We start from the raw sequence: 24384 nt of genomic DNA, 5'->3' as shown, positions 1-24384 counted from the left end.
TGATCCGCCTGCCTCGGCCTCCCAGAGTGCTGGGATTACAGGCATGAGCCACCGCGCCTGGCCCTCAGCCTCTGCTTTTTAAATCCTTTCTCTCTGCTCCCTCCAAGCTGGGCTCCTTCTCCTGCCAGCAGGGTAGAACGGTCACCTGTCACTCTAACAGAATCTCACTCCCACTCAGGTGTCACCAGAACACATCTTTTATTAACAGTGGAAAAAGTGTAGCCTTGATGCTTATGGAAATGAGATCTCCAGCTGGCTGTAAGTCTCAGGGACTGTGACAATTCCTGAGGGCTCCCTCAGCTGTCAGAGGAGAAATCTGACATCTCCTCCCTGCCTCTGAGGGGCAGAGTTCCTGGGGCTGGCGGGATGGGCAGAAGCTGAGGCCTGAGAAGCCGGGGAGGCCTAGGCCTCTCTCACTGGAGCGGGTCTCCCAGCAAAGAGTGGTCTCCTCTCCCTGGGCCTCCCTCCCGTCTCTTCCTAGCTTCTTCCCTTCCCCAAGGCTCCTTATCCTGGACTCAGGTTTAAGGCTCTCCAGCTTCTGGGTCTCCACCCAAGCTGGTGCCTCTCCCTAGAAGATCCGTGCTTTCTGCCACCTTCCTTGCTAATTCCTACACACCTTGTAAGACTCTGGCCAAGTGCCCTCGCTGCAGGGAAGTCCCCATTGCCCCTCCCCACAAGCAGGCTGATTGATTTACTGCCCCCCTCATCCCAAGGCACTGTCCCCTCTCTTGACTGGATGCTTTTGTTTTCAGAGCTATGTCTTCTTCATCATTTACTATTAACTCCTTTTTATACATAGCCAGTCTTTGCTGGGCATGCCCTTTGTGCCAGGCACTGTTCTGAGTGTGGTATGTAGAACAATTCATTTAATCTTCACAATCACCCTATGATGTAGGTACTACTATTATTGTTACCATTTTACTGATGAGAAGACTGAGGCACAGAGCAATTGAGTAATTTGCCCAAGACTACACAGCAAGTTAAGTGGCCCAACCAGGATTTGGACTCAGGAATTCTGACTCCAGAGTTTACGCTATTTGTTTTTTTGTTCGTTTGTTTGTTTTTGGTATTTTTTTTTTTTTTTAGAGACAGGTCTTGCTATGTTGCCGGGACTGGTCTCGAACTCCTAGGCTCAAGTGATACTCCCACCTTGGCCTCCCAAAGTGCTGGGATTACAGAGCCTGCTCTCTTAATTTGCAGTCGTCTCTCCAGAATTACCAGACATTCGACAATGCACCCCCTTTGCTTCCAGTATGATTTCTTCTTCTGAAAATAAAGTCTCCAGCTGCAGACAGCATCCCCATACTATCTCCTCTCTTTCAGAAATAGTAGTGTGGGGGCCCCAGTCTCTGGCCCAGTCAGGCACTGGCTGACCTGAGTATGGTTACTGTAGACTATCTAAAAATGCTTGCCAGTGCTGGTGTGGTGGCTCGCACCTGTAATCCCAGCACTTTGGGAGGCTGACGTGGGCAGATCACTTGAGGTCAAGAGTTCAAGACCAGCCTGGCCAACATGGTGGTACCTCATCTCTACTAAAAATACAAAAGTTAGCCAGGTGTGGTGATGCACGCCTGTACTCCCAGCTGCTTGGGTGGCTGAAGCAGGAGAATTTCTTGAACCAGGAAGTGGAAGTTGCAGTGAGCCGAGATCATGCCACTGCACTCCAGCCTGGGTGACAAAGTGAGACTCTGTCTCCAAAAATATATGAAAACAAAAGGCTGGCTAGACATAAAAAGCAACAGCAGTGAGTGGGGCAAACCTGAATTCATACCTCTGCCACATCTGGAGACTGTGGTTGGCTACTCAATCCCTCTCAGGCTCACTTCCTTCCCTTAACCTCTCTGAGCCTAATAATTCTCACTTGTAAAATGGGAATAATAACATCTACCTCACAGGGTTGTTCAAACAATTTCAAAATATTTTTATTAAGTGCCCAGCACATAATATGCAATTAATAAATAGCGATTACTGTTGTTATTAAAGCTTGAACATCTTTTATGGCTGACACTATGCTAAGCCCTGAGAGATGAGGTTGGGGAACAAAGATGAATCAGAGAAGCATGTGGACATCATCAATAATGATACACAGTAGGATGTGAAGTTGGCATAACAGCTTCTAGTGCCCATGAATCGGGGATATTTGCTTTAATCATAGAATTAATCAGGTCTGTCTCTCAGCTTTGTCCGAAGCCTAATGTCTTAGAAAACTACCCAAACTGCTTGCTTTCTTCAGAGTGATTAGAGGACTTCTGCTTCTAGGTAGATGGAGTAGAGACGCTTTTCCCTATTCTTCCCACTAAGTACGACGAAAACCCTGAATGTTACATTTAAAGCAAATATAAGAAGATTTGAAAAGGTAGAAAGAAGAAGGCAAACTGGCTAAGAACCTCAGGACCAAAGGGATGACCAGGGCACGGAGTTCCTTGGATTTTCTTTTTTACCTTCTATATCCCAGACTGCTATTGGAAAAGCTGGCAACCCAAAAACTCCAATGGATGCAGCCAAACAAAATGCCCCAAGAAAAACATGCTATTTCTAGCCAAAGGGCCGAGAAAGAAACAGACTGGCAAGACAGAAAACTTTTGGACAACAACTGTTCTCCAGCCAAATACCACAGACAAAACAACAGCCCCCATTCCCAACCCTGGCAACAAAGGCAAGTGGGGAAGCCTGGATACCCACCTTTGCCAGGCCAAAGCAAGGTGCCCCAATACCCCTAACCAGGGTGTGTCAGAGAAGGCTGAGTGGGAAGCAGGGACCTTCATCCCCAGCAGGTAGTAATGATGCCTCCCTTTCCCCATGGTTTCGGTGAGGACCATGTGGGGAGTCTAGACTCTCACCACCACCTGGAAGTAACCAGGCTTGAGTGGAGGCCTGGTGAGAAGCCTGAACCCCATCCCTGCTTAGCAGTGACAAGAAGCTTCTCCTCAGCCTCAGGTGTCAAAGGAGGCCAAATGAAGACTCTGGACTTTCACTCCCACCTGGAAGTAACCAGGCAACATCACCTTCAATTACCATAGCAATGTCAGAGGAGGCCGGGTGAAACATAAGATTTAGATAATATCTACAGTCTTATAATATCCAAAATTCCAGGTTTCAATTAAAAATCACTTGCCATACCAAGAACCAGGAAGACCTCAAACTAAACAACAAAAGATGATCAACAGGTGTTAACACCAAGATACAGAGATGTTAGAATTGTCTGACAAAGGTTTTATTTCATTTATTTTTATTTTTTATTTTTGTAGAGACAGGGTCTCACTATATTGCTCAGGCTGGTCTTGAACTCTCGGGCTCAAGCAATCCTCCCACCTCAGCCTCCCAAGACACTGGGATCACAGACATGAGCCACTACACCTTGCCTGACAAAGGTTTTAAAGCAACCATCATAAAAATGCTTCAACGAGCAACTGTGAACACATGAAACAAATGAACAAAACAGAAAGTCTCAGAAAAAAATAGAAATTACAAAGAGGAACAACTGGAAATTTTAGAAGTAAAAAAATACAATAACTGAAATGTTTAAAACTCAGTGAGTGGGCTCAACAACAGAGTGAAGAGAACAGAGTAAAAACTCAGTGAACTTGGAGATAGAACAAGAGAAATTACTCAGTCTAAACAATAGAGAGAAAATAGCCTGGAAAAAAAAATGCACAGAACTTCAAGGATGTGTGGGACTATAATAAAAGACCTAACATTAGTATCGTTGGAATTCCAGAAAAAGAGGGAAAAAAGGGTGAGACTGAAAAAGTATTCAAGGAAATCATGGCTAAAACTGTCTCAGATTTGGCAAAACTTACGGATTGAAGAAGCAAAACAAATCCCAAATAGGATAAACCCAAAGCAAAGAAATTCATTCCAAGACACATCATAGTCAAACTTCTAAAAACGTGCAGGCAGTCAGACAGAAACAAAACATTACCTCCAGGGAAAAACACGGTTACAATGACAAGAAATTTCTCATCAGAAACCATGAAGGACAGAACAAAGTGACATAACAATTTTCAAGTGCTAAATGAAAAGAATTCTCAGCCCAGAATTCTATATTTACAGTGAAAATATCTTTTAAGAATAAAGGAGAAATCAAGACATTCCCAGATGAAGGAAAACTAAGAGAATTTGTCACCAGACTTACCCTATAAGAATGGCAACAAGAAGTTCTCTAAACAGAAAGAATATGATTTTTTTTTTTTTTTTTTATAAAAAAGGGGGAATTTTGGAACATCAGGAAGGAAGAAAGAACATGGTAGAAAAAAATATTGGAAAATGTCCCCTTGAGTTTTTAAAAATATATTTGACAGTTGAAGCAAAAATTATAACACCATATAAAGTAGTTCTCAATAAATGTAGAAGAAATGTTTAAGACAATTACATTATCAATGAGGAGGGTAAAAGGATATAAGGAGAAGCAAGGTTTCTACACTTCACTCTGACCAGTAAAATGTCAGCGCCAGTAGACTTTGAAAGCTAAGTAGACTATATATAATATAATAAATAAGTGTAACACCTAGAGCAACTACTAAAAAGCTATACAACAAACATACCCAAAGACTGGCTATATATAAAAAGGAGTTAATAGTAAATGATGAAGAAGACACAGCTCTGAAAACAAAAGCATCCAGTCAAGAGAGGGGACAGTGCCTTGGGATGAGGGGGGCAGTAAATCAATCAGCCTGCTTGTGGGGAGGGGCAATGGGGACTTCCCTGCAGCGAGGGCACTTGGCCAGAGTCTTACAAGGTGTGTAGGAATTAGCAAGGAAGGTGGCAGAAAGCACGGATCTGCCAGGCAGAGGCACCAGCTTGGGTGGAGACCCAGAAGCTGGAGAGCCTTAAACCTGAGTCCAGGATAAGGAGCCTTGGGGAAAGGAAGAAGCTAGGAAGAGACGGGAGGGAGGCCCAGGGAGAGGAGACCACTCTTTGCTGGGAGACCCGCTCCAGTGAGAGAGGCCTAGGCCTCCCCGGCTCCTCAGGCCTCAGCTTCTGCCCATCCCGCCAGCCCCAGGAACTCTGCCCCTCAGAGGCAGGGAGGGAATTTCCACTTACAGTGAATTCAGCATCTGTTTGATCCTTGTCTCCACAACTAAAAATGGCAATTGTTTCAGGACAAAAGAAGATTACCTTCAGCCTCTGGTTACCTCCAACCTCTGGCCACCTCCTTTTGGTCACCTGTGTCCCTCACCTTCAACCAGGTGTCTTCTAGGTTTCAACCAGGTTGATACATTCTCCTAACATTCTGCATGGGGCTGCATCGAATGCAGGCCACCCCATGTGTATTTTTACCTCTGCATCTCAAAATTATGTGTGATTTTGAATCTGATCTCCTTCTCCAGGGAGAAGTTTTTGGAGATGCCATTTCTGATAGATGCCTTGGATGAACTTCAAAGTGTACCCACTGTGGAAGGCCATGTTGCCAAGCCCCTAGGCCAGGCACCTGACAGAGCAGAGGATTCTTCACCTTAGCCTCCTGGGCTCAAAAAGAACCTTACTACCTGCCCACTCTAGGAGCTACTGTTTCCTCAAAAGGAGAAAGGGTGACTGCCTGATAAGTGAAATAGCTGTGCATACATTGTATACATTCATACACACATTCAATTCTCAGAACATTATCCCCATTTTTAGATGAAAATTGCCATTCTAAGAGGCACAGTATCCCACCTGGGTCTCTCTGGTACTAAAAGTCACACAATATACCTCTTTCCCTTCTAGCAGTCATCACTGGCCACCATGATGTGTTTTTCAAACTGTGATTTGGGTCACTTTCACCACCATGAGGTTCTCCCTAGAGGCAAATGCGAGGGCATTCTGATGTGATCTCTGTGGTGTGGCGACCCTTGAAAGCGCTTTCTTCAGTAACTTCCATCTTTTGACTGGGCACAGTGGCTCACGTCTTTAATCCCAGCACTTTGGGACGCCAAGGTGGGTGGATCATGAGGTCAGGAGTTCAAGACCAGCCAGGCCAAGATGGTGAAACCCTGTCTCTACTAAAAATACAAAAATTAGCCAGGCATGGTGGCAGGTGCCTGGAATCCCAGCTACTCAGGAGGCTGAGGCAGAAAACTGTTTGAACCCAGGAGGTGGAGGTTGCAGTGAGCCAAGATCATGCCACGGCACTCTCTAGCCTGGGCAACAGAGCAAGACTCCATCTCAAAAAAAAAAAAAAAAAAAAAAAAAGCCCTTTCTTCAATAACTTCCTTCCCTTTTGAGTGTTGGGGGAGCCTAAGGAGTTAACAAACCTGGCCAAAGTCACCTTGAGATCCAGGCCCCCTAGAAACTTCTCCCAGAGCAAAGGATCCCTCTTCTTTTGCCTTTTCACTTCGTTTACTACCCACCATTTGGTTTGAAGAAAAGGAGAGGTGAGCTTGCAGAGTTCCCATTTGAAAAGGATTCTGCTAACAAAAAGGGGGCAACAGCACCTTACAGATGTAGAATTTACAACAACTGGGAGGTGCAGGGCAGGAGCCAATGTTTCCATACGCCAAATGCTATCTCTTATAAGGAAGAACATGTTATCTTAGATAGCAGATAACTTGTTAAGAGAAATTTACTGTAAAAATGTTAGTTGTTATTATTTATATATCTTCAGAGTTCAAAAAAAGTTTGCTGTGCCCATTGAAATTCCTAAACCAGGTGGACTCTTCACAGTGACTGGTCTTCATAGTTTGCAAACAGCCTTTGGTAGGGTCCCCTGTTCTCTTGGGGGTTTGCTGGATGTCTGGACACAGAGTCTGAACAGAGACAAGAGAAACATTTGCTGCTGGGTTCAATGGCTCAGGCACAAGAGCTGCCCCTACCTTTGAGCATTGTTATCTGAAGTTGCTAAATCTTAAAACCTGGCACATTTAAGCTCACAGAACTCCAAGTGCTTTCGAGTATTTGCCCACTTGTAAAATACAAGAAGAGGACAAAAATATGAATATTGTGAAACAATTCTTTGTTGTTGCAGTGGTGTTGGTGGTCACTGATAAGTCACTGGCAGGACATCTCCTGCCAAGAGGGGGAACTGGGAGAAGATCCCATTTAAGAGGACATACAGCCCAGCTCCTGACCCTGGGGTTAGGAGCCGGACAGGCAGCTTCACTAGCATTGAGACACTGAGACATCCCAATAAAGCCAGCCTCAAGGTTAGAATGCAACCTCACATGTATCAACTGTCCACACTTGTACCTTGGAGGCAGCAGGAACAGTGGGGTAGGTATTTTGTAGGAGCAGTGGTGACTGTAGCAATTGTAGCCAGACACACAGCTCCACAACACCTTCTTCCATCTGCCCTAAGATGGACTTCATTCTTCACCCACATGACTGGGTTTATCTAGTGGTGACTGATAAACCAGCTCTCTGAGGTGTGGGACAGGAGGAGGAGCCCTGGTCATAGTATTTGCTGATTTCCATGGTCTAAATACTCCCACCATGGCCAACTCAAAGTACTAACAGTTTAACAACTGGTTGCCCAAGTTCCTGAAGATTTAACAATCTGTTCTCAAAGGCTGTCCTCACCAGGTCCAGCAACCACTTCAGAATATTTAACAGACAAATTGATTCATTTGTTTCTCATCCAACTTTACCAGGATGTTCATTCACTCACTCATTCAACATCCATGCATTCCACAAATACCTGTCTAATGATGCCTTACTTATAATGGTTCAACTTAGAATTTTTCAACTTCACAGTGGGTTTATTGGGTATGCCCTATCATAAGTTGAGGAGCGTATGGGCTTATGATGGTTCAACTTACAATTTTTTTACTTAACAATGGCCTTTTTGGGGTATTACGTACATTTTCTTTCTTTCTTTTTTTTTTTTTTTTTTTTTGAGACAGAGTCTTGCTCTGTTGCCCAGGCTTTCACCCAGGCTGGAGTGCAGTGGTACAATCTTGGCTCACTGCAAGCTCTGCCTCTCAGGTTCACATCATTCTCCTGCCTCAGCCTCCCGAGTAGCTGGGACTACAGGCGCCCGCCACCACGTCCAACTAATTTTTTTTCTCTTCTTGTATTTTTAGTAGAAACAAGGTTTCACCATGTTAGCCAGGATGGTCTCATCTCCTGACCTCGTGATCCACCCGCCGCGGCCTCCCAAAGTGCTGGGATTACAGGCGTGAGCCACCACGCCTGGCTGTACATTTTCAACTTATGATGTTTTCAACTTGCAATAAGTTTATTGGAACATAACCCCTTGTACATCAAGGAACATCTGTATTAATTTTATATTGCTATTGCAACAAATTACCACAGGTTAAGAGTTTAAAATACCACTCGTTAATTAGCGCACAGTTCTATAGGTCAGAAGTCCAGCATGGCATGGCTGGATTCTCTGTTCAGGGTCTCATCACACCAAAATCATGGTATCAGTAGGACTGCAGTTCTCATCCAGGACTAAGGTTCTCTTTTGAGCTCACTGACTGCTGGCAGAATTCATTTCCTTCTCATGCTTTTTATGTAGCCCCTCCAAAGGGGCCCCAGATACAGAGGGTCAATAATTTTCCTGCTTCACATTTGATAAAATCTAACATCCCTTCATGATAAAAGCCTCCAACAAACTAGGCATTGAAGGAACATACCTCAAAATAATAAAAGTTATCTATGAGAAACCCATAGTGAAATTCATAATGAATGGGCAAAAACTGGAATAATTTCCCTTAAGAACTGGAACAAGACAAAGATGCCCATTCTCACTTCTCCTATTCAACGTAGTACTGGAAGTCTTAATCAGAGCAATCAGACAAAAGGAAAAATGAAAGGCAAGAAAGAAGGAAATAAAAGAAAAGAAGTCAAATTATCTGTCTTTGCTGATTATATGATTCTCTACCTAGAAAACCCCAAAGACTCTGCCAAAAGGCTCTTGGAATTGATAAACGACTTCAGCAAAGTTTCAAGATACAAAATCAATGTACAAAAATCAAGAGCATTGGGAGGCCCAGGCAGGTGGATCACAAGGTCAGGAGATCGAGAGCATCCTGGCTAACACCGTGAAACCCCATCTCTACTAAAAATACAAAAATTAGCTGGGCATGGTGGCAGGCACCTGTAGTCCCAGCTACTTGGGAGGCTGAGGCAGGAGAATGGCGTGAACCCAGGAGGTGGAGCTTGCAGTGAGCCAAGATCGCATCACTGCACTCCAGCCTGGGTGACAGTGCAAAAAAAAAAAAGAGTGGACAAAGAATATGAACAAACGCTTCTCAAAAGAAGACATACAAGCCTCCAACAAACATACGAGAAAATTCTCATCACTAATCATCAGAAAAATGCAAATCAAAACCACAATGACACACCATCTTCCGCCAGTCAGAATAGCTATTATTAAAAAGTCAAAACATAACAGATGCTGGTGAGGGTATGGGGGAAAAGAAAACACTTACGCATTGTTGGTGGGAATGTAAATTACTTCAGTCACCGTGGAAAGCAATTTGGAGATTTCTTAAGAGACTTCTCTTCTGTTTTTAAGGACTCATGTTATTTTATTACACTGGGGCCATGCAGATGACCCAGAATAATCTCCTTATTTTAAAATCAATAATCTTGGCTGGGCATGGTGGTTCACAACTGTAATCCCAGCACTTTGGGAGCCGGAGGTGGGTGACTGCTTGAGCTCAGGAGTTCAAGAGCAGCCTGAGCAACACAGCAAGACCCTATCTCTAAAAATAAATAAATAAATAAAATAAAATCAGTAATCTTAATTACATCTTCAAAGTCCTTTTTGCCATGTAATATATTATATTCATGGGTGGAACACCAACAAACGAAGGTCACAGGGGCCATAGTTCTGCCTCTGCCATGCCTGTTATGTAGCAAGCGCTCTTCTCAGCATTTGGGAAACGTCAGTGGATAAAACAGAATGTCCTGCCTTAATGGAATTTATATTTTAACCAGAGGTATACAAAGACATAAGCCTTAGCACATATGTTTGAGCCTTCATAGTTCAGATTTCCTTTGGTTAGGTGCTAACTGAATTCCTGTGTTTTCGTTTGTTTGTTTTGTTTTTTCTAAGCAGGGAGGCCCAGGAATTTGTGGAGAAGTATGAAGGTGCCTTGGGAAAGGGGAAAGGCAAGCGACTGTATGCCTACCAGATGCTGATGGCCAAGGTGTGTGGGGTGGAGGCAGTAAATCTGTGGGGAGGGCTTGCTCAGCTTTGGAATCTGGGGACCAACTCAGGTACCTGCCCAGCTTCGCCATTTGTGTCCAGCTGCCCCCAGAATCCTGGGTGTGAAGGCCACCTGACCATTCTGATCCATCTAGGAATGGAAACCAATCGTATCCTGCCAGTCTCTCCATACTTACTGTGAGGGCTTCAATACATTTGAGACTTGTTTTCTCTCCAGTGAATACACTTAGAGAACTAACGATGTTAAAACCACTGGGATTCTGGGCCGGGCGCGGTGGCTCAAGCCTGTAATCCCAGCACTTTGGGAGGCCGAGACGGGCGGATCACAAGGTCAGGAGATCAAGACCATCCTGGCTAATACGGTGAAACCCCGTCTCTACTAAAAATACAAAAAAAACTAGCCGGGCGAGGTGGCGGGCGCCTGTAGTCCCAGCTACTCGGGAGGCTGAGACAGGAGAATGGCGTGAACCCGGGAGGCGGAGCTTGCAGTGAGCTGAGATCCGGCCACTGCACTCCAGCCTGGGCGACACAGCAAGACTCCGTCTCAAAAAAAAAAAAAAAAAAACCACTGGGATTTTATTTTCCAAACCCCAAATCAGGAGAGGTTGAGTTGGTAGAGGCCCAGAAGGGCTGTGGCATGATCAGGGTCACATGGATGATAAACAGCAATGTCCCCAGAGGGATGGGGGGCAGCTCTGTTTTGTTGAGTTATATCATAATCTGGGCGTCTGATTTAAGTTAGGACAATGTTTCGTGTTGGATATTTAATGTGAGACTTACTGAAGTATCCTTCCTTTACCTACTGATTTGAAAACTACCATTCTCATTGACTTAATTCTTGTACAGAGCCTGTTTCAGGGCTTTTATTCTGAACAATCATTTGATGTCATTACCTCAACTCTTAATTTTGATGCCTGGTAGTTCTAGGTTCCCTTTTTTACGTTTGGTTTTTTGTTGGTTTGTTTTTAGAAACAGAGTCTCACTCTGCCACTAAGGCTGGAGTGCAGCATCACCACTCCAGCCTTAGTGGCAGCCTTGAACTCCTTGGCTCAAGAGCTCACTGCAGCTTTGAACTCCTGGACTCAAGAGATCCTCCAGCCTCAGCCTCAGCCTCCTGAGTAGCTAGGACTACAGGAGCACCCCACCACACCCTGATAAAACTTTGGGTTTTTTTTTTTTAATGTCTTGGCTGTCTTGCCTATTTTTCTACATGCATTTAAAAAAATCCCTTTGCCAAGTTCCACCATAGGGTATTGAGATTTTGGTTGGAATTTCTTTTAATCCCGTATTTAATTTGGGACTTCCTAATCTATACAATATGTAGTCTTCATATCTAGAATACCATACATTTCTCAAGGCTATATTATATCCTTAAGCAAAGTTTGTCATTTTCTCCCTATAGATCTTTACCAGGTTTTATGTCTGCACATTTAGTAGCCTAGCTGCTTTTGCAAATGAGATCATTTTTCAATTATTTAATAACTAGTTATTGGTAATATGTAAGAAAACTACAATTTGTGTGCTAATTTTATATCTGGTTCTCTTATGGTACTCTCTTATTAATTCTAATCTTTTTCATCTGATTATGTTCATAAAAATGTTTCTGTTGGGTTCTCCTAAATGTGGTATCTCATTCTTATCCTAAAATGCGGGCTAGCAATCCTAAAACAGTAACAATTGATCACGGTGATCATAGTTCTCCTTGTCTTTGCATCACTTTAATGAGAATGACTCTAATGATTTTCACACTAAGCTGGTGGGAGTTGTTGGCTTGACATAGATTTTCTTTGTCACCATAAAAAATTATTGTCTAGTTATTGTTTAGTAAGACTTCCATTTCATTGGAAACAGATAATTAGGTTTTATTAAACACCTTTTTCTTTATGTTATTAATTTTTTTATTTCTGGGATAACCTCAGTCATGGTACATTACTTTTAACTCCACGTTTGATTTTCCAACATTTTATTTATGATTTTTACATATATTTTCATAAGATTGATCTGAATTTGTGTGTGTTTGTACACAAGTGTATGCATGTGAAGTATCTTGGCAGAATTTAACATTAGGACTACACTTGCTTTACAATTGTAAATGAATAGCATTACCTCCTCTTTATGCTGTAAATCAGTTTTGGGAGCATGATAGTACACATTTTGTTAATTTTAAAGATGATACCCTTACAATAGGAGAGATCAAGAGCCATTTTTATAGAATACCTTGAAATTTTTTTTCAAGTATTCAGTGTATTGATGTACTCAAGTTTTAACTTTTTCTTGGGACCAATTCAATAATTCATATTCTTCCTGAAACTTGATCATTTCATTCAAATTTTCATATGTGTTAACAGAAAGTCACATATGGTAGCCCCATAATTTTTGTAATTACTTTTTGTATCTGTTGGGTTTGAATCTTTCTTTTTCTATTTTTTTTTCCTCTGTTGCCCAGGCTAGAGTGCAGTGGCATGATCTCAGCTCAACCTCTGCCTCCCAGGTTCAAGTGATTCTCCTGTCTCAGCCTCCCAAGTAGCTGAGATTATGGGCATGCACCACCATACCCAGCTAATTTTTGTATTTTTAGTAGATATGGTGTTTCACCATGTCGGACAGGCTGGTCTCGAACTCCTGACCTCAAGTGATCCTCCTGCCTTGGCCTCCCAAAGTGCTGGGATTACAGGTGTGAGCCACCATGCACAGCCTGAATCTTTCTTATTCCTAATATTATTTTTTCTCCTTTTCCAGTTATACTTTCCAGATAACTCTCTGTGGGTGATTTTATTAATTTTGTCTAGAGACTATTTACCACTTACCAACTGTACACTCACATCTTATTTTTTCCAATGAAGAATGTGCTCTTCAAGTATATTTTTTTCTAGATTTTTACTGTGACAAACAATGCTTCAACAAACACCTTCATACATTTATCTTGGATCTGCGCGTTTTTTTAAATACAACAAAACAATCCCTCAAATAGTACTGCTAGTTCAAAAGCGCGCATATTTTAACTTTTACTTCACATTTTTCAAACTATTTTCCCCAATTTGTAGCAAATCATACTCACAGGAACAAAGTCGGAGAATGGCTTATCTTCACTAGTTATGAATGTTACATCTTTTTAACTTTGTGCTAATCTAATGGGTAAAAAAATAGGTTATTATTCTTTCTTTAATTTGTATTCACTGCTTTTTTGTCTTGCAGTAAGAACACTTGAGATTTACCTTTTCAACTAATTAAGTACACAATACTGTGTTGTTAAGTATAAACATTGTGTCGTACAGCAGATCTCTAGACAAATACATCTTTGATAAATGATTCTGTTTAACCACATTTCTGTTCACACAGTTCTAGCTTCCCCCTTAGGAAAAGGATTGCCTCTCCCCACCCCCATCCTCCATATTTACTTTTCCACATTATTTTTAGCTCTTTGCTTCTTTCCCTTTGCAATCTCAGATATTTATCAGGTTCATTCTCAATATCACTGAATCCATTTTCCTCTGTGTCAATTATAATCTTTATTTTGTCTAATGTTTTCTTCATTCGATTACTAAGCTCTTAGCTTCCTTGTAATCCTTCCATATCTCATCTGTATTCCTTTCAAATTGGTATCCTTTACTTTAGAAGCTATATTTCTTGCATCCTATTAGGAATGCTGAACTGCTCTCTAGAATTTATGTATCTATCTTGGAGGAAATGTTTTCCACAAATATCAAAGACTGGCGTTCCTTTTTCCCTGTTCTGCAATAATATTTCCCAGGCCTCACTGGTTGTTTTCATTTTCATCACCCAGATCCTGATTTCATTGACAGGACATGTAGCTTGCCTGTGTCTTGCTCCACCATGACTTGAAACTTTTTTCCTATATATAGCTGGAGGGCAAGACAGCATGACAACTAACAACCCATCCTAGGACCAGCAGCAACCACCTCACACAGCCCTGAGAAAGGGGCTTGGGATCTTCTGCCATGCCCCAGCCCAGTTTTCTGACTTTTACAACCAATGAAGGATAAGAGAATTTGTGCCAGAGCATCTCCCAGGCCTCTCTCTGCCTCTGCTCCAGTTCCGGGGTCTCACTTTTCAGTCCGAGATATCCACAGCCTTGAGGGGCTGTCAGGTGGTTGCCAAGGAACCGACCGGCAGGCTGAGCCTCCAGGGGCCTCACTTGGCGATGTTCATTACCCCCGCTGGTCCTCAGCCTTGCAAGCCTATATTTTATACTGATTTTATCAGCACCCTGACAGGGGATCCATCTCTCGGGGGAGGACTTGCATTAATAAAGCTTATGAGACTGCTACATGAAACCAGATGCTGGATTACTGACTTACAAGAAGAAATAAATGATGCAAGATGGAAAATTTGAAGTCCACAGCAGCCATGCCTTTTATTTTCGATAGCTAAGTTAGTTATACAAGAAGCTAAACTATCATGCCAATTCCTATCTGTGAATTTGCAATGAAAGTCACTGCCATAGAAACCAAAATACTCAGGGCAAATGCTCTCTTTATAGGCAGACCTACATAGGAAGCCAAATAGTCAAAGAGTATTTTTGGGTTTGGGAGGTTTTCTTGTTTTTTTTTTTTGTTTTGAGAAGGAGTCTCGCTCTGTCACCCAGGCTGGAGTGCAGTGGCGCGATCCCGGCTCGCTGCAACCTCCACCTCCTGGATCAAGTGATTCCCCTGCCTCAGCCTCCTGAGTAGCTGGAATTACAGGTGCCTGCCACCACGCCCAGCTAAGTATTGTATTTTTAGTAGAGACAGGGTTTGACCATGTTGGACAGGCTGGTCTTGAACTCCTGCTCTCAGGTGATCCACCAGCCTTGGCCTCCCAAAGTGCTGAGATTACAGGCGTGAGCCACTGCCCCCAGCCTGTATTTATTTTTAGTAGAGACAGGGTTTGACCATGTTGGACAGGCTGGTCTTGAACTCCTGCTCTCAGGTGATCCACCAGCCTTGGCCTCCCAAAGTGCTGAGATTACAGGCGTGAGCCACTGCCCCCAGCCTGTATTTATTTTTAGTAGAGACAGGGTTTCACTATGTTAGCCAGGCTGGTTTCGAACTCATGACCTCAAGTGATCCACCTGCCTCGGCCTCCCAAAAAGCTGGGATTACAGGCATGAGCCACCACACCCAGCCCAGAGTATTTTTGAACACAGACTCAGAGCTAGCGAGGGTGGATAAAGCAATGAGACTGGGCTGCCCAGTGTCTGTGTTCTGCCAATCACCATATCCCCCATATCTTTGCCACTGCTATCAACCAGTCTGCTCATAGGCTTCTCTTATCTTTTGCATCTGGGACCATTTCCCACTTCTGACAGCTGGTTCTCTCCGTTATACAATCATTCAATCAGGAGATGGTCAAAACCATATCTGGAAAACCAGGTCTGGAAGCCTATCTGATTCTTCACAAAATTTTTGATGGATGCAGTGGCTCATGCCTGAAATCCTAACACTTTGGGAGGCTGAAGGCAGAAGGATCACCTGAGCCCAGGAGTTTGAGACCAGCCTGGGCCACATGGTAAGACCCTGTCTCTACAAAAAATAAAAAAATTAGCTGAATGTGGTGGCTACTCAGGAGGCTGAGGCAAGAAGATCACTTGACCCCAGGAGGTCAAGGCTGCAGTGAGCCGTGTTTGTGCCACTGCACTCACGGCCTGGGCAACAGAGTGAGACCATGTCTGAAAAGAGAAACATTTCCCTTTCATCTTCTGATGACTTTATTTTTTGTCCCTTCTTTTCACAGTTGCAGACTTTAGTGACTTTACAGGGGAAAATCTCATGTCCTCCATGAACAAGTTCTGAGGAGACCTTTTAATAATAGGAACTGGGCCAGGCACAGTGACTCATGCCTGTAATCCCGACACTTTGGGAGGTCGAGGCGGGAGATTACTTGAGATCAGGAGTTCAAGACCAGCCTGGCCAACATGGTGAAACCCCATCTCTACTAAAAATACAAAAACTAACCAGGCATGGTGGCACACACCTGTAATCCCAGCTACTCAGGAGGCTGAGGCAGGAGAAGAGCTTGAACCCGGGAGATGGAGGCTGCAGTGAACTGAGATTGTGCTACTGCACTACAGCCTGGGCAACAGAGTGAGACTCAGTCTCAAAATAATAATAATAATAATAATAATAATAGGAAGTGATCTTACTACCTCTTATGCTTTCTACGAGTATTTCTACCTCAGCTTTCTATGAGTATTTGTTTTATTCCAAATGGATTTGTTTCCAGAGTGTGGGGTTGGTGGAGAGCAGCCCCTTGGAGAGTTGACAAAACAACACCCAGCCATAGAAAGACAGCTGATCAGGTTTCTGTTTGGTACACAGTCTGAGTGTCGAGCTGGGAACAGACCACAGGAGGGGACAACATGCCCTTCTGACTCTTTTCAGAAAAGCGAGGCTGTTGTTTCCCCAGGAGAAGAATGTTCAGTCATGAGTTGAGATCTCCTTATCAGTTGCACCACCCTTGCAATTTTGTGACAGTTCTTATCAGAGAGAGGCACTTGGCTGTCTGCCAGACATGGGTCTGAGAGTTGCTGGAGTTCCTTTCTCCTTTGAATTTTTGTTTTAAGTTGAAGGAAGTCGTATCAGAGGTTGCTAACTCAACTGGACCCTCCAAACCAGAAATTGTACAGAAAATTTCTCACTTGATCTATAAACTGTCCAAACCAGAAATTTTAGCAGCACAGTAAGGGGTGGCCCTCGCTTGCCTCTCACTCCACGCCTGCAGTTGGAGAAGTAAAGGTTTGAACACTTGCCTCTGGCAGCCTGGGCTCAAGGACAGCAGGAGCTGGGGACTACAAGACAGCAGCCTCACTCATGCTGACCTGTTGGCCTCCTCGTGCCCCTCATCATGCCCTTTCGTGCTCTAGGTTGACATGTTAACAAACTGAGAGTTTTACCTCTTTTATTTCAGAAATGGGTCAAATTTAAAAGAGACTTTGATAATTTCAAGACTCAATGTATCCCCTGGGAAATGAAGATCAAGGACATTGAAAGTGAGTATGCTGGTGTCACTGTTTTTTTAATTGGTTTCCTAAAGCATTTCCCAAGAGCTTGGATTGTTTCCTTGGCCCTCTAAGTAGATTATTTCATTGGTTCTGTTGTATTAGGAAAAAAGAATGGGTTTTGAACTTGTCAGACCAAGATTTGTTTTTTTTATTTATTTATTTGTTTGTTTTTATTTATTTATTTTTGAGACAGAGTCTCACTCTGTTGCCCAGGCTGTGAGTGCAGTGGTGTGATCTCGGCTCACTGCAACCTTCACCTCCCAGGTTCAAGCAATTCTCCTGCCTCAAGCTCCTGAGTAGCTGGGATTACAGGTCTGAGCCACTGCACCTGGCTAATTTTTTTGTATATTTAGTAGAGACAGGGTTTCACCATGTTGGCCAGGCTGGTCTCGAACCCCTGACCTCAAGTCATCCACCCACCTTGGCCTCCCAAAGTGCTGGGATTACAGACGTGAGCCACCACACCCATCCCAGACCAATATTTAAATTCTGCTTCTTCACTTTCTTACTGTGGGCACTTAAGCAAGTTAGTTAACCCCAAAGAGCCTCAGATTATTTATCCAGGAAAAGAAAGGGAGATCCAGGTGTCATTCAACAGACTGATGTGAAAATTGAATTCATCACACACATAAAGTGCTCAATAGTGTCCATGTTTTCCTTCTGCAGCACTCATACCCACCATCTTTTCTCTCTCTAGGTCACTTTGGTTCTTCAGTGGCATCATATTTCATCTTTCTCCGATGGATGTATGGAGTTAACCTCGTCCTTTTTGGCTTAATATTTGGTCTAGTCATAATCCCAGAGGTAAGAAAATAACTTCCTAAATCTTTGGATAGAGTTAAGGCTTATGACCACCATCATCAATTATCAACCAAATACTTCCTATTTTACAAAGAATCAGTCATTCATTTAAAATGCTGTTAGGTTGGTGCAAAAGTAATTGTGGGTTTTGCCATTAAAAGTAATTTATAAATTACTGCCATGAAAAGTAAATTTATAAAATTAAAAGTAATGGCAAAAATCACAATTACTTTTGCACCAACCTACGACCTAATGTACTCACATCAATTACCCAGATAGTTAAGTACAAAGAATGGAACCAAAATACTTTGTTCCTTAATTAATATGTGAATCTTACATTTTTCTACTTCTCATTTTACCTTAAGATCAGTGGAGAATTTATGTTTCGGTGAGTTTTTTTCTTTTACCCTCAAACAAAAGAGAGGGATAGAATACATTATATCATTATTTATCACCAAAAAAAACCTTGGATTTGAATATCACTCCTCACTATTCTCCCATATATAATATTTTAAGGAAGTTTTTTTTAGAAACAGGGTCTCACTCTGTTGCCCAGGTTGGAGGGCAGTGATGTGATCAAGGTTCAGTGCAGCCTTGAACTCCTGGGCTCAAGTAGCCCTCCCACCTCAGCCTCCCAAAGTGTTGGGATTACAGGCATAACCCACCACACCTGGCCCCAGATATAATCTTATTATGGACGTAAATAGATTCTTATCTACAGATGATTAATTGAGAAATATAAAAGGGGTAATAAGCAATTTGTGCAAAGTCACACAATAAGTTCAGTGTGAATTGGATCCCAGGTCCCCAGAGTGAAGGCCTGGGGTCTTTTCCAAGGAGCCTGTGGCTCACCAAGCACTGAGCACAGCAACTGCTACGACTGCTACAGTCCTGACTGAAATACTTGGTGCCAGTGCTGGGTACACAAGTGGGTCTACTTCAACAGCTTTCAGAGGAACGATATGTCTGCATTTAGTATTTTCTTCCCCACAGGTGTATTAATTGGTTCTTTGATGACTTGCTGACTCCTATTTTGTTATAAATGGTTCTGTGAGCATATTGGAGCCAATTCTATCTGCAGTTACATGCTTAACTTTTCTGCACAGCCACTTTCAGGACATTAAAAACCTTTCACATCATGTGAATTAAATCAGATTTATTGGAGGAGGTTGACCATGCATTATAATAGCCTTTGGTAGCAAAGGAGTGTTACATTATTTATAAAATTGTTTTCTATATTTTATAAAAAATTTATAAAATTCTTTTCTAAATTACCCAAAACGTGTGCTTACAAATATGTCATTAACTAGCCTTTGTACTCTTTCATATACACACCCAGAAGTCAAGGGTTCTGAGTTCACTGAGCCCTACATATATTCCTATGCCAATATCACTTTCTGACCCAGAAGTTAGCATTTTAAACCTCACTGTCAAGCGTACACAAACACTCTGACACCAAGTATGGTTCTCCCCAGGGGGAAAATATTGTCAAAAGCTAATAGGAAGTTTCATTTCTCTCCTCCATAGTCAGGTAAATATGAAATGTTTTCCTCAGTAGTCAATGGGGAAATTTATCTTCACAAAGCTCTTGGCTTTCTTCTTGGGATCTTTTTATTCCATGAGAAGAGAGCACATTTAAATGCCATAGGCCTGTGAGACATCTCTGGAATTTTGCTATGCAGTGGTCCATGAAAGGCAGTTTTGTGGGAAGTTGAGGAATTTTAAGGACACTCGGTTTTTTTTTTTAAAGAAAACATTAAATTTGGTATAATTTATATAAGTTTATAAATATTTTTATGAGGGAACATTTATTTGAAACAATAAAAACTTAGTGATTGGTGCATTCCAATGAAGCAGTCAAGATCTGAACCATTCGTGCTAGAGCACCCTGATTTGATTGGCAGGTGATTGGGAAACCCGTGTTGGAGTGGGTTGAGAGTAAGAAAGAGAGAGAGAGATGCCTTGCAGGAAAGAGGAGCCTTGGCTTGGAAAGACGGAGAAGGGAAGAAGGGAAATAGGGGAGAAGGGAAGAGGTTTAGACCAGATAGGAGCCTGCTGCAGTAGGTCAGTGCTAGATCCGGGTAATATCAATGGGAATGGATTAAAAGAGAGGAATCAGAGTGACGTGCACGGACAAGTCTTGATGACAGGTTAGATAACAGCAATTAGGATGTGCGGTGTCCTAAGATGCCTTTTTATTTAGGATGATGGGAAATTGGCCATATAGGAATCAGACACAACCAAATTCACTGCATATATGAAGTGTCCTGTTGGTCAAAGACACAGAGAACTTCAGGGCCCAAGGGTTTTCAGCATAAGCTAAGGTTCAGAGATATCCCCGTGACTCATGGATGTTTTAAAATGAAGCATAGTGAACCAGAGGGTCCAGGGATAAGAGTAGTAGAAGTGCTCAAACATGACTTTTTAAAAAATTATTATTATTATATATTTTTTGAGACAGAGCCTCATTCTATCTCCTGGGCTGGAATGCAGTGGCACAATCTTGGCTCACTGCAGCCTCCACCTCCCAGATTCAAGCAATTCTTGTGCCTCAGCCTTCTACGTAGCTGGGATTACAGGCACGGACCACCAGGCCCAGCTAGTTTTTGTATTTTTAGTAGAGACGGGGTTTCGCCATGTTGGCCTGGCTAGTCTCGAACTCCTGACCTTAAGCAATCTGCTCGCCTCAGCCTCCCAAAGTGTTGGGATTACAGGCATGAGCCACCGTGCCTGGCCTTGAATGCAACTTTAATGAAACTCCTCCTTATATTCATTTTCCTTTTGCTACAAACCCTTAATACCACTTTATGAAATTAAACAGCTCTGAATGTAAGAATGAGCCTTGTTTATCTTTAATTGCCATTGCCTGCACAACCCAGGGTTATCTACGTGATCCCTGAGGAACCCTGTTGTGCTGCAGGAGCTGGCTGGCAAGGCCCCGCTGGATGACAAGTTTATGTACTTCTCTTCCAACACTGGCTGTATGTGAAAATCACCTGGGGGACTTTAAGAAATACCAGATCTTAGGCCCACCCCCAGTCAAATAAATTTGACTCTCTGAGGGTATGGTCTCGTTATCTCTGTTGTAAAAGCTTCTGTGGTAAGCAGACTTCTATGATAACCTCCAATGACCCTTCTCTCCTGGTATTCATGCCCTTGTGTTATCCCTCCCTTTGAGTATAGGCAAGACCTAGAGACTTGCTTTTAACAAATAGAATATAGAATGGTTAGGTTATGAAAGATTGTGATTTCCATCTTGCTGACAGAATTCTCTGTTCATTCCCCTCTTGGCTTGGGTGCTTTAATGAAGCAGTCTGACAGATTGGAGAGTCCCATCTGGCAAGGAACTGAGTGTGGCCTTTGGACAATGGCCAGCAAGGAACTGAGGCCCTTAGTCCAGCAATCCAGCAACAACCACATAAGCACTTTTATTTTTTTTTTGAGACGGAGTCTTGCTCCGTCACCCAGGCTGAAGTGCAGTGGCCTGATCTCTGCTCACTGCAACCTCTGCCACCCAGGTTCAAGCAATTCACCTGCCTCAGCCTCCCGAATAGTTGGGATCACAGGCATGTGCCACCATGCCCGCTTAATTTGTATATTTTTAGTGGAGACGGGATTTCAGCATCTTGGCCAGGCTGGTCTTGAACTGCTGACCTCATGATCCACCCATCGCAGCCTCCCAAAGTGCTGGGATTACAGGCATAAGCCACCATGCCCAGCCTCACATCAGCACATTTTAAGGCAGATTCTTCTCCAGTCAAACTTTCAAATGAGACCAAAGCAGAAATTTTGGTTCCAGCCTTGTGAAAGATCCTGAAGCGAAGGACCCAGCTCAGCCATACCCAAAATGCTAGCTACAGAAACAGTGAGATAATGAATATGTGTTTTTTAAAGCCTCTACATTTTAGGATAACGTGTTATATAGCAGTAGATGACTAATACAGCTCCCCCAGGTGAGTCTAATATGCAGCTAGGGTTGAAAACTGCTAATGTACATTGTAAGGTCTTTAAGTAAGCTGTGCTCTAGGTTTATGTAGCAAGCATTCAGTCTGTAAACCTCATATGATACTTCCCCTTAAAAATATCTACTAAATTATTTCAGACATATGAAAAGATATAATGAATGAGCCTGCCTGCTCATCACCATGCCTAAAAAATAAAATATTACATATACACTGAAGTCCTCTAATTAATTTTCCCCAATTTTATTACCTACATAACCCTCATTATCCTGAACTTTCCATTTCAACTTACATTTTGAAATTTATTGACTTAAATACAGTCATTTCTTATTTCCTAAAATCACAGTGTATCTAAAGGTGTATCCCCTTTTGCATTACAGTATAATTTTTTTGTCTCATTTACAGCAAAGGTTTGTCTTTTTTAGTTATTTTGTTCAAGAAAAAACTTTTGGCTTTGCTGATTCTCTCTGAAATGTCTTTTTTTAAAAAAAACTCAGTCTTTTGGGGGCACAATTTTCATAAAGTAAAATTTACTCCTTTTAGGTATACAATTCAATGGCTTTTGACAAATGTATAATCAGGTAACCACCACACAACTGATATATAGAACATTTTCATCACCCTCTAAAGTTCTCTAGTACCCACTTTGCAAGCAATCTCCTCTTCCAACTCCCAGCCCTTGACAACCAACGATTGATTTCTGATTTCTGTTCCTAAAGTTTTGTCCTTTTCAGAATATCATATGAACAGTAATATGTAGTATGCAGTTTTTTTGTGTCTAACCTCTTTCAGTTGGTACAATGTCTTTGAAATTCATTCATGTAGTTTTATCAATCATTTGTCCCTTTATTGCTGAAATGGAATTGAAAATTACAGTGGGATTGTAATATTCCACCATATGGGTATATCATATTTTGTTATCCATTCACCAGCTCTTGGACATTTCAGTTGTTTCTATTTGGAAACTATTATGAATAACTCTACTATAAACATTCACATTCAGGTCTTTTTCTTATATATCTTTACTTTTATATTACTAATTTCTACTCTTATATGTTTCATTTCATTCCTTCTAATTTCTTGGGGTTTGTATTCATTATCTATTGCTGTGTAATAAGTTACTCCCTAAATTTTTGCTGAATACAACCACCATTTATGATTATTTCTGTGGGTCAGAAATCCAGAAGTGGTTCTGACTTGGGGTCTCCCGCAGGCTACAATCTAGGTTTTGACCAAGGCCACAATTATCTTGAGGCTGAACTGAAGAAGATCTGCTCCCAAGATCACTCACAAGGCTACTGGCAGATTTCAGAAGATACGATGTCAAGCTTACTCACGTGGCTTCTGCAGGCCTCAGAAGATCTGTTTCCAACCTTACTTATGTGGCTGTTCCCAGGGTTCAGGTACTCAGTGGCTACTGGCCAGAGACATCAATTTCTTACTACATGAGTTTTTCCATAGGCATGCTCGTAAGGTGGCAGCTTTCTTCTCCCAGAAGGAGAGAATATAAGAAGGAAATAGAGCAAAAAGAAGCTTCCCACATAGAAGCCACCGTTTTTTATAACCTAATCTCAGAAATGACATTCCATCACTTCTGCCATATTTTATTCCTTAGTAGTGAGTCACTAAATCAAGCCCACACTCAGTGGGAGGGTATTATTGTACACAATAATAAATACCAGAGGCAGGGATCATGTGAGCCATCTCACAGGCTGCCTACCACATTTGACCCTCTGGTCCTCAATGATTCACATCCCTTCCACGTGCAGAATACACTCACCCCTCCTCAAGGCCTCTAAAATCTCATTCTAGCACAGCATCAGCTCAGATTCCAAACTCTCACTCTCTAAATCAGTAGTTCAGGTGCAGATGAGGCTCCATGGGAGTAGCTCTTTAAATACAGCTCCTTGGGTGCAGTTCTCTTTACCGTGAGACTAAAGAGATGTTATCTGCACCAACACAACAAACATAAAATGGTGGGACAGGCCTCAGATAAATGCTATAGACATGTCTGTGTTCAAACAGGAGAAAAATGGGAGGTACAAGGGAGTTACTGGTCCATAGCAAGTCTATAACTGTATTAGGCTGTTCTTGTCCTGCTATGAAGAAATATCTGAGGCTGGGTAATTTATAAAGAAAAGAGGTTTAATTGGCTCATGGTCCTGCAGGCTGTACAGAAAGCAAAGTGCCAGCATCTGCTTCTGTTGAGCGCCTCAGAAAGCTTACATCATGATGGAAGGTGAAGGGAACCAGCACATCACTGGCGAGAGCAGGAGCAAGAGAGTGAGTGGGGGAGGTCCTAGACTTTTAAACAACCGTATCTCGTGTGAACTAACTGAGTGAGAATTCACTTATCACCAAGGGGATGGTTCTAAGCCATTTATGAAGAATCTGCCCTCGTGATCCAATATGTCCCACCAGGCCCCACCTCCAACACTGGGAATCACATTTCAACATGAGATTTGGAAGGGACAAACATCCAAATGACATCAATAACACAACACCCATTTATAAATTTTCCTCTC

At 42.4% G+C, this 24384-nt stretch overlaps 1 protein-coding gene across 1 annotated transcript in view; it reads left to right on the top strand.

Moving 5' to 3' along the window:
* The window catches only part of TMC2 (transmembrane channel-like 2), a 110240-nt gene that overhangs the window by 29270 nt on the left and 56586 nt on the right, over positions 1-24384 (top strand). The window contains exons 5-7 of the mRNA XM_011943351.1: positions 9986-10076; positions 17003-17084; positions 17794-17900. Of these exons, the coding sequence (XP_011798741.1) occupies positions 9986-10076; positions 17003-17084; positions 17794-17900 (280 nt within the window). The remainder of the gene's footprint in view (positions 1-9985; positions 10077-17002; positions 17085-17793; positions 17901-24384) is intronic.

Source organism: Colobus angolensis, unplaced genomic scaffold (assembly GCF_000951035.1).
Source record: "Colobus angolensis palliatus isolate OR3802 unplaced genomic scaffold, Cang.pa_1.0 Scaffold219, whole genome shotgun sequence".
Taxonomy (NCBI): Eukaryota; Metazoa; Chordata; class Mammalia; order Primates; family Cercopithecidae; genus Colobus; species Colobus angolensis.
The sequence above is the reverse complement of the archived record's forward strand: the minus strand, read 5'-3'. Positions and strand labels throughout refer to the sequence as shown.